This window comes from Urocitellus parryii, chromosome X, assembly GCF_045843805.1.
Source record: "Urocitellus parryii isolate mUroPar1 chromosome X, mUroPar1.hap1, whole genome shotgun sequence".
In the NCBI taxonomy this organism is placed as follows: domain Eukaryota; kingdom Metazoa; phylum Chordata; class Mammalia; order Rodentia; family Sciuridae; genus Urocitellus; species Urocitellus parryii.
In genome coordinates, this window is record NC_135547.1 from 30,688,404 (window position 1) to 30,699,598 (window position 11,195).

General features: G+C 39.9%; 2 protein-coding genes across 2 annotated transcripts; one reads left to right on the forward strand and one right to left on the reverse strand.

Moving 5' to 3' along the window:
* Positions 1 to 1,430: 1,430 nt before the first annotated feature.
* Positions 1,431 to 5,487, reverse strand: Ndufa1 (NADH:ubiquinone oxidoreductase subunit A1). Its single transcript, XM_026409067.2, has 3 exons — positions 5,296 to 5,487; positions 4,258 to 4,347; positions 1,431 to 1,597 (listed from the first exon to the last, which is right to left on the reverse strand). The coding sequence occupies exons 1-3, from the start codon at positions 5,395 to 5,397 to the stop codon at positions 1,577 to 1,579; spliced, it is 213 nt and encodes a 70-aa protein (XP_026264852.1). The 5' UTR covers positions 5,398 to 5,487; the 3' UTR covers positions 1,431 to 1,576.
* Positions 5,488 to 5,559: 72 nt separating this feature from the next.
* Positions 5,560 to 6,807, forward strand: Rnf113a (ring finger protein 113A). Its single transcript, XM_026409066.2, has one exon. The coding sequence runs from the start codon at positions 5,715 to 5,717 to the stop codon at positions 6,747 to 6,749; it is 1,035 nt and encodes a 344-aa protein (XP_026264851.2). The 5' UTR covers positions 5,560 to 5,714; the 3' UTR covers positions 6,750 to 6,807.
* The last annotated feature ends 4,388 nt before the right edge of the window (positions 6,808 to 11,195 follow it).

Consider the following 11,195-nt stretch of genomic DNA (forward strand, 5'->3'; position numbering starts at 1 on the left):
CCTCTGGAGGCTGAGGCAGGAAGATAGTGAGTTCAAAGCCAGGCTCAGCAACTTAGTGAGGCCCTAGGCAACTCAGTGAAACTGTCTTTACATAAAATACAAAAAAAGGGCTGGGGATGTGGCTCAGTGGTTGAGCACCCCTGGGTTCAATCCCCAGTACCAAAACCAAACAAACAAACAAAAACAACTTAGTGAATTGGGGATGTGACTCAGTGATACAGCACTTGCCTAGCATTCACAAGGCCCTGGTTACTGTCCCCGGCACCACAATAAAACAAAGAACTGGTGTTCTCACCTAGAAGTCCTGATGTCACCTGTGTTTTTGTATACATGTAGAGCAGCATTGTCTTCACTGTGTCAGCTCTTCATATTATTTGGTTACCTTTAATGTTAAAATATGATGGGCTGGGATTGTGGCTCAGCAGTAGAGTGCTCGCTTAGCAAGGGCGAGGCCCTGGGTTTGGTCCTGAGCACCACATAAAAATAAGTAAAAAAATAAAGGCATTGTGTCCATCTACACCTAAAAAATAAATATTAAAAAAAAACCATGCAACTCTTTCAAGGGATCACTACACTCATTTGAATAAAACAAATGATTGTTGATACTGCTCTATCCTAAAACAAAAGTCAACACTTATGCATATACTGTGATAGATACCATACAAAATGAATGAAAGCTGAAGGTGTGATATCAGTTTCAACCTCTTTTTTTTTTAATTTTTTAGTTGTAGTTGGACACAATACCTTTATTTCACTTATTTATTTTTATGTGGTGCTGAGGATCGAACCCAGGTCTCGCACATGCAAGGCAATTGCTCTACTGCTGAACCACAACCCCAGCCCGAGTTTCAACCTATCTTAACTGTAATTTTATTTTACTGCCATGCAAAGGATTTAACCCAGGGCCTTGTACTTCCTAACGAGTGATCTACCCCTGAGCTACCTCCCTAGGTACCTAAATAAAATTTTAAATACTGCAGGATCCACCCAGAAAAGGAACTAGGGGAAAAAAGTTTGTTTTCTGCGTTATCCTATCAATCTCTGAAGAAATGTTTATTTTAAAATATTTATTTTTTTAGTTATAGGTGGACATAATATCTTTATTTTATTTTTATGTGGTGCTGAAGATCAAACCCAGTGCCTCACGCATGGTAGGCAAGCACTCTACCTCTGAGCCACAACCCCAGCCCATGAAGAAATGTTTTTTAAAAATATATTAATACCTATTAAAATGATAATTGTAATACCATTCATGATGTATTAGGTTCTAGGTACAGAGATAGTGCTTGGTATACATTATTTCTACAATTGTACAAGTCTTGGCTGCTTCCTGGTTTTGCTTTTTTTTTGTTTTTAAAAGTAATAAAGCTACACTGGATAGACTGCTTGAACTTGTATAGTATATATTGAAGAAAGAAATGCCTTTGTATTTTTCTTTTTCATTTTATTTGGGTTTTCATTTTATTTTGATTATGTATTACATAACACACTGCATGCTTCATAATATATCAAATAACCTTCTAGCAGGGGTAGATGACCATACTGAGTTTTTTCCATCAATCAAGAAAATGCTTCCTTAATCAATGTTCTCCAAACCCTGAAAAACAGTTTAAAAAAAGAGAATGTGAGAATTCTGTTCCCATCAAAGATGTACCATGTACTTTATTTCCACTGTCACAGAATGGCATTCTCTCTTATTAAAAACAAGTGTTTTCACATCCTGCAACAATATGGAATTGAAATGCAATGAATTTTATAATCACCATAGAAGAATAATCTGTAATGATTTCTACTTTTCCTTTTCTGAGAGCAGCAAACATTACTTTACATGAAAAGACCCTTCGGGCTGGGGATGTGGCTCAAGTGGTAGCGCGCTCGCCTGGCATGCGTGCAGCCCGGGTTCGATCCTCAGCACCACATACCAACAAAGATGTTGTGTCCACCGAGAACTAAAAAATGAATATTAAAAATTCTCTCTCTCTCTCTCTCTCTCTCTCTCTCTCTTCTCTCTCTTTAAAAAAAATGTACAATTTACATACAACAAAAATCAAACAGGCCTACACATATGTCAAATTATAAAATAAATGCTTTTTAAAAAAAAAAAATAAGAAAAAGAAAAGACCCTTCCCTCCCTGCAATCAGAACTAAAATCAAGAAACTATTTTTAACACCTCAATTCTTACACAAAGCACTCTCTGAGTCAGAGGATAATAGGGTAAAATCTGCTTCATAAAGTAACAGCCAACTTGAGGTACATACTATTATCCTCATTCCATTTTTTTTCAGATGAGGAAATAGAGGCTCAGAGAGGTTAAAAAAATCACTTGCTTAAGTCAGTAAGGAAGTAGCAGAACCAGAATTCAAGTACAAGGACCCCCAACTCCAAAATCCTTGCCCTGTAAGCACTACACTACTTTTCAAGAGTCACAACCAAATACTTCAGCATCTATAAATTAAAAGATTATTCAGTGACGACATTTCTTCTAGGTATTTTGTTTACTACTACTGGAAGAATTGCCTTGAGAGAAGACAAAATAGTATACTTCTAGGAGCTACCTCTCAGAAATCTTAATCCTATTTCACATGCCAGGTGATCTTGATGGTTATTCTTAGACCAAACTTTGAGAAACACAGCTCTAGACAAGTAGATACAGCTATCCCCCCTTATCTATTAGGGATCCATTCCAAAACCACCAGTGGATGCCTGAAACCACAAATGTACATACTGTTTCTTCCTATATATACATTCCTGTTATAAAATTTAATTTATAAATTAGGCACAGTAAGAGTTTAATAGTAACTAATAAAATAATTATAATAAAAGCATTTAACATTTTATAACTTTATTTCTGGAGTTTTCCATTTTAGATCACAGTTGATAGAGGTAACTGACATATGGAAAGTGAAACTGCAGATAAGGGAGGACTACTCTATCTAACTTCTGTTTATCTCAAATAGCAGTATATTGAGAGGCAGATCACCTACGTTGAGTTGCTCTGACCCTCTGTTTTTCACCTACAAAATGAGAATAATATTTACCTAGGTTCCCTGTGAAGAATAAATGAGCAAGGAATAAATATTAAAAAGTATCTAAAATTTTTAAAAAGAATTATTAGGAAAAACTACTCCTATAAGTTATATGAACATACTATTAGGTTGAGCCATATGAAAATACTACTACTTGGTCATTTTGACTTATAGAAAACAGCAGTTTAATATGATTCAATCAAACACAGAATTACAACAATTCTTTAAGTAAGTTATTAGTGTGCCAACTGGCAGACCAGTGGAATACAGAAGAGCAAATTCAGGAAACAGGCCCATGTATATATGGAAATTTAGTTTACTAGAATGGTATTACAAATAAAAATAAACTGTTTTATAAATTAATGACGGTAACAACTGACTATCTCCTGGAAAAAAGTTAAATCCTTGTTCACATTATATTCCCAAATGACCAGTAGATGGATCAAATAAGGACACGAGGGGAAAAAAAAAGAAACTGTAACAGTATTTGGAAAGTATATATGCTTATAATCTTGGGTAGAAAAGGCATTTGTTACAGAAGATGTAAAACCCAGAATACAGAAAGATAAACTAAACATCAAAATTAAAAACTACTATCTGATGAAAAATATCACAAAGTGAAAAAGAAGACTGGGAAAAATATTTGCCATACATAAAAATTTTTTATAAGAATGCTGTTTTCCTTTTTTTATATGTTTATTTTTATTTATTTATTTGTATGTGGTGCTAAGGATCAAACCCAGGGCCCCGCACATGCTAGGCAAGTGCTCTACCCCTGAGCCACAATCCCAGCCCATACATAAAATTTTTAAATAATTAAAATCCAGGGGCTGGGGATGTGGCTCAAGCGGTAATGCGCTCACCTGGCATGCACAGGGTACTGGGTTCGATCCTCAGCACCACATAAAATAAAGATGTTGTGTCCACTGAAAAACTGAAAAATAAATATTAAAAAAAAAAAGCTGTGCTTCATGGTGCAGGCCTTTAATCCCAGTGATTTGGGAAACTGAGACAGGAGGATCAACAAGTTCAAAACCAGCCTCAGCAACTCAGAGACACCCTGTTTCAAAATTTAAAAAAGGAATGCCTCTGGGTTCAATCTCCAGTATTTAAAAACAAATAATTAAATACATAAAAGATTGCTTGCCTCACTAATAGACAAGAAAATGCAAATTAGGTTCCAGAGCTCCTCTCAAGCCTGGCAGATTGTGAGCATCAGAAACATCTTACCTTTGATTTATAATAGCGATTAACTCCAGATATGCGTCTATCTCTTTCCATCAAACTCCACTGATAGTGAAAATGGGCAACCCTTTTTTCCTTCAAATAAAAGACAAACATTATTGCAATTTGTAAAGATAAGTGACCCAACAAATGGATCTTACAACTTTTAATAAGTGCTATGCTAGAAAAATGGAATCATCACTGAAATAAAAGCCAAATTAGTTGGGCAAACCTATAATCCCAGCGACTCAGGAGGCTGAGGCGGGTGGCTTGAAAGTTCAAAGACAGCCTGGGCAACTTGCCAAGACCCTGTCTTAAAATTAAAAATACGAAGGATTGGGGATGTAGCTCAGTGGTAGAGCACCCCAGTGGTAGAGCACACTCAGTATCGCTAAAAAATTACTTAATTAGTTAATTAAACTAAAGCCAAATTGACATACAACACCAGAACCTGGTACTTCACGGGTGAAAGACAATCACGAAACCAAAAACCAAATCTATATATATTCCGAGTGTACTTAAAGATGTTGTGAAGGACTAGAACGAGGAAAAAATGAAAATCCGAATGTGATTCCCTAAAGGCTTGCAAAGCAAAGTGGGGGATAAAACCTTCATGGCGGAGGGAGGGGACTATGGGTAGGGAAAAAAATTAAGAAGCTACAGAGATGTGAACATGAGAAATTAAAACCAAAATCGACAAAAAAGATTGGAGGTCTAAAGGGATGGGAACATGACAAGCGCCTCTCCGCTCTGCCTAGGAATTTTGACCTACCTACCTCTTTCATCTCTCTCTTTCCAGCACCAGATAGGCTACTCTGCCCTATTGACACTCTCTTCTCCCTCCAGGAACTATCTATTTCTAACTAAAGCAAGCTGTGCATTCCGCAAGCCTCCACTTTTAGGCAACATCAAGAAAGAGGAGGATCAGCCTTGGTATCTCCCATCTCGGAGAGAGGCTCCATATCCTAACAATCTCCCTATCCCACTGCTGTTTTGGGACCGCGGTCCGTGGAGTCGTTCCCCGGTTGGGGGAAGTAGCCTTACCTTGCCCCCGTTAGTGAACCTGTGGATGTACACAGTTGCCACTCCAGGGATAAGCAAGCACGCGCCCATTATACCGAGTCCTGGAAGAATTTCGAACCACATTTCGGCACGGTTATCTAAACCAAATCCCTACCCCTTAGGCTCCTTAGAGGTGACCGGTTTCGGCTTCTTTCCCAGGAAACCCCGCGGCACCCCGCGAGAGGGCGGTGCCCTGTCTTCCTCCGGAAGAAGCGACGGAGTCCGCCAAGGCTCAAGAGTGTCAGGGGCTCGCGCACTAGCCTTCTGTCACTAGCGCTCTCTTGAGGTTCTTCCCTCTGGTTTTTCAGTTCCGACTCACCGCAGAGCGTAAGACGCTCAGTGACGTGAAGAACTCCGTGCAACCCACCAGCCACAGCAGTTTTGGAGCTCGGGACTCTAAAATGGCAGAGCAACTTTCTCCAGGAAAGTCGGCCGACCAAGTGTGCACCTTCCTCTTCAAAAAGCCAGTGCGGAAAGGGGCAGCAGGCCGGCGAAAACGCCGGATCTGCGACCCGGAGCCCGGGGAAAGCAGCAGCAGCAGCAGTGACGAAGGCAACACTGTGGTCCGACCGGAAAAGAAGCGTGTGGCCCACAATCCAATGATACAGAAGACCCGCGGCAGTGGTAAACAGAAGGCGGCCTACAGCGACTTGAGTAGTGATGATGAGGAGGAGAATGAGCCTCAGAGTCTCGGCGTGGTCTACAAGTCCACTCGCTCGGCGAAACCAGTGGGGCCAGAGGATATGGGGGCGACAGCCGTCTATGAGCTAGACACAGAGAAGGAGCGTGACGCACAAGCCATTTTTGAGCGCAGCCAGAAGATCCAGGAGGAGCTGAGGGGCAAGGAAGATGACAAGATCTATCGGGGAATCAATAATTATCAGAAATACATGAAGCCCAAAGATACGTCTATGGGCAATGCTTCCTCTGGGATGGTGAGGAAGGGCCCCATCCGAGCCCCTGAGCATCTCCGTGCCACCGTGCGCTGGGATTACCAGCCCGATATCTGTAAGGACTACAAGGAGACTGGCTTCTGCGGCTTCGGAGACAGCTGCAAATTCCTCCATGATCGTTCAGATTACAAGCACGGGTGGCAGATCGAACGTGAGCTTGATGAGGGTCGCTATGGTGTCTATGAGGATGAAAACTACGAAGTAGGAAGTGATGATGAGGAAATACCATTCAAGTGTTTCATCTGCCGCCAGACCTTCCAAAACCCAGTTGTCACCAAGTGCAGGCATTATTTCTGCGAGAGATGTGCACTGCAGCATTTCCGCACCACCCCGCGCTGCTATGTCTGTGACCAGCAGACCAATGGCGTCTTCAATCCAGCGAAAGAATTGATTGCTAAACTGGAAAAGCAGCGAGCTGCAGTAGAGGGTGGTGCTACGGATTTCCCAGAAGATCCTGATGAGGGTCCAGTCCCCATTACCTAGATGGTTTTCCATAATTCTCAAATCTCAAAATAAATATTTTGTTGCTCTTTTGAAAATCTTAATTCGTGTCCTTTTTTTTTTCAGGGAAAGTGACAGAAAAGATGGGTGTTGAGATAGGGTCCTGGTTTAAAAGCTTCAAGGTGAGTATTATGAAGATTTTTAGCACTGGGATAAACATTTCACCTGTGTTTTTCAGAAACCTTGAGCAAAAATTAAGGGGATGGGAGAAGTTCGAGAAAAGAGCTAGAATTTGCTTGAAGTAACACAAAGCTGTGATGAAAGCCTATTTATTATATCGAATTTCTTTATCACATAATAGTTTACAAAGTACTCTGATGCATTATCTCTCTTGGGAGCCAGAACTACTTGAAAATACACCCAAACCAAAGTGTTGGGGTTAGGGTTAGGGAGCATGTCCTCGGTATGGTCCTTGCCCTCTTAAGCACCTATAGGTAATCCCCAATTTCTTGGATATAGAAATGAGATGTGCTGTCCAATACCATAGATGCTAGCCCCACATAGCTATTGAGTACTTGAAATGTGGCTAGTGGTCACTGTATTGAAAGTTACAGTTCTAAACTTGTGAATTTGCATAGGGCAAAAACTTATAATCCAGGCTGGGGCTGTAGCTTAGTAGTAGAGTGCTTGCCTAGCATGTGTCAGGCACTAGGTTCACATTAAAATAAATAAATGGAATGTGATGGACATTGTTATCCAAAGTACACGTATGAAGACACGAATTGTTGTGAATATACTATGTATATAACCAGAGATATGAAAAATTGTGCTCCATATGTGTAATAAGAATTGTAATGCATTCCGCTGTCATATATAAAATAAATAAATAAAAATAACAAAAAAATGAAAAATAAAATAAAGTCATGCTGTCCATCTACAACTATAAAAAAAATTTTAGGGGCTGGGGATGTGGCTCAAGCGGTAGAGTGCTCACCTGGCATGCGTGTGGCCCGGGTTCGATCCTCAGCACCACATACAAACAAAGATGTTGTGTCCGCCAAAAACTAAAAAAAAAAAATTAAAAAACATTTTTAAAAATTTTTAAAAACTTATAATCTATCACAGACTCTAATAGAGTTGATCATGCCCTTTAAAGTTAGTAGATGTGCTTGTCTTCCCAACTCAGTAACTAGCATAGCATTTGGTATACTGTAATCACTTAATAAATAAGATCAGAGATTTAGGAAGAGTGATTGGGGCCAAACCCTCAAATCCAAGATGAGGGGTTTTGACTATATTCTGTAGGTAATGGGGAAACAGCAGAGGATTGGGGAGGGGAAACACAAGTAGACTGTGGGAGTTTTTGTTGTTGTTGTTTGTTTTGGTTTGGTTTTAATGTTACTGATGTTGCAGTCATGGTATGGATTGCAGAGAGATGGAAGACAAGAGGCCAGGAGAGCAGTTAGGCCAAATGATTAGTAAATACTATTAAAATAACTAGAATTTGGACTGACCATGAAGCAGATGAAAGAATAAAGATTAAACTCCTTTTTTATTCACATTAACCTATTTAAGGATATTCTTTGAGCAGTTGTACTGCACTTGTCACAGGGGATATTACCAGTGAACAAGATAGACACAGACCCTGCCCTCATAGAACTGGACACTAAATAATAACAAGTGTGATTAGTACACTGATTAGTGCACTGAGTTTAATCTCCAGAATTAACCCAATCCCAGCCGTGGAGGAATTCAAAGACATGAACCCACATCATACACTGTGATACATTCTATTATATAAAGTATCATGGGGATCATGAGATACACAAGAGCCTACAGGGAAAGAGGCTTAAGGAAGCATCCCATAAAAAAACATTAAAAGAGTAGAGGAAGAAACAGCCAAATAGGAACAGAAAAGAGGACATTTAGAGGCAGATGGAGAAGGAGGAGAATACACTGCCATGCAAGGTAGAGGAAAAGTAGCTTAGAAAGAAATATGGCCATGAGGAGCAAAAGAAGCATTAAAATTGCTCAATTTTTGGTTACTATTCCTGAAAATATATACTTAACAATTTATTCAAAAGTAGAATAAAGCTTTATGGGGAAAGGTATACTTTGAATCATATAAACTGAGAGAAAGATCCAGGAACACAATAGAGAAGATGAAAGAGAAAATGCTGCTGCTGACTACTAACTTCTAGAAGGTAGAGCTGGGAAGGTATGGAATTAGCACAAATCATCCAGGCATAGCGACAGCACACACCTATAATTCCAGGCTGAGGCAGGAGGATGGCAAATTCAAGGCCAGCCTCATAATTCAGTGAGGCCCTAAGCAACATAGTGAGACCCTGTCTCAAAAAATAAAAGGGGAAAAAATTCAAAACAAAAATAAAAGGGGCTGGGATGTGGCTAAGTGGTTAAGCACCCCTGGGTTCAATACATGGTACAAAAAAAAAAAAAAAACGATCAAGTTAGTCTTAAAGAGATAAGAGAAAAAAGTGAAAAAATAACATTTGCTTACTATTCCACATAATGTTTTTCTTTCTTTATTCTTTTTTTTGGTACTGGGCACTTACCCACTGAACCACATCCCCAGTCCTTTTTGTATTTTATTTTAGAGACTACTAACTTTTAGAATTTAGTAGTCAGCAGCAGCATTTTAGACACAGAGTTACTTAGGGCCTCACTAAGTTGCTGAAGCTGGCTTTGAACTCACGATCTTCCTGCCTCAGCTTCCCAAGCCTCTGAAATTACAGTGTGCACCACCATGCCCGGCTCCCACATAATGTTTTTAGTACTTATATGTGAAACTTGAAAGAGTACACAAAATACCTGCAAACGACTATTGTTCTTGGGATTCACAGCATTCATTTCTTAAAAGCGATAAGTATACAAAAGCACATAATAGTGTACTCAGAAGTATCTTTCATGTTTATTGTTAGACCAGGATGCAAGAAAAGACCACTGACTCCAATTAAAATCAAATTAAAGCAAGGGTATTATTTCGACCGGCCGCACTGCCTCTCCCTCCCAAAATGGTGGGAACAAGACAGCAGCCCAGCTTTCCTGCAGCCCAGCTTTATAGCCCAGAAAGTTACACAAAGGGAGGGTTACAGATAACAAAACTCTGACAAGCATCACACTAATGGTAGTTTACATTTTTTTTGCTGGCCCCAACATCAGAATTTATGAGGACCATTAGAGCCTCAGAAAGGGTCGTTGTCTGGCCAGGGAAGGCCAATATTTATGAGGTGTCACTACGTTTCAGAGAGGGCTGCTATCTGGTCAGAGAGCCAGGCATGGGTGAGTTCAAGGCACGGGAAGGCATTCCAAGCAGGTTCAGAATTTGCAGTAATTTATAGTAAAGCAAAATTATCTTTTCATGGCTTTGTGGCAAGATGGCTCCCAATTTTGAGAAAAGATCAGGTTGGGTCTATCATTTATAAGCTTATGATCAACCTTTTTGAGAGAGAGAGAGAGAGAGAGAGAGAGAGAGAGAGAGAGAGAGGGAGAGAGAGATAGAATTTTTTAATATTTATTTTTTAGTTTTTGGCAGACACAACATCTTTATTTGTACATGGTGCTGAGGATCAAACCCAGGGCCATGTGCATGCCAGGCGAGTGTGCTACTGCTTGATCCACATTCCCAGCCCATGACCAACATATTTAAAGTAAATATTTTATCACCTTTACTTAAATGGTACAACTTCATAGGTGGAAATTAAATACTTGTTCTTACAAATTGAAAATAAATATGGGATGGAGGGAGGAAGCACCTCAGCACCCTGCAGGGATGAAGCTGTAGCTGGACTCTGAAGGAGCTTACAAAGTCTGAGCCTCCCTTGGGAAATAAACCTCAAATTGAGATTTGAAAGGTGAACAGGAGAGAGAGTATCCCAGGCAGCGGGACAAGTATATACTAAGGACCTGATGTGAGAGACTGGCTTCAGCTAAGAACTCAAAGTGATCCAGCATGACTGGAGGAAAAAGACCAAGATGGCCAGGTAGTCAAAGCCAAAGAGTAGACACCTTGCACTTGGCATAGGGGATGTTATGGAGAAGGAGGAAAGTACACTGCCATGCAAGGATTTGGGACTTTATCTGAAAGGCCAAGGGATGGCCATCAAAGGGTTCTAAGAATAAAAGTGAAATGGCCTGATTTTAATTTCTAAAAGATATTTCTGCAGTGTGGTAAATGGTTTGAAGGAAACCAGACAAAGAGGGCTGGGCAAAGAGATCAGTTAGGAGGGAGGTGATGTAGTCCAGGTGAGAGGATGATGGAGTAGACTAGACTGGTGGCTGTGGACAGTCATTTAATACATTTTTTTGAGCACTTACCTCATGACAGACTTGAAGTAGTGGAGTCATTACACAAGCACATAAGTCCCAGCTCCCATAGAACTTACATGAGAGACAGTAACAGATTTAAACATATATGTGTGTGTATGTATACATATTTATACATAGAGAGATAAATAGATGTACATA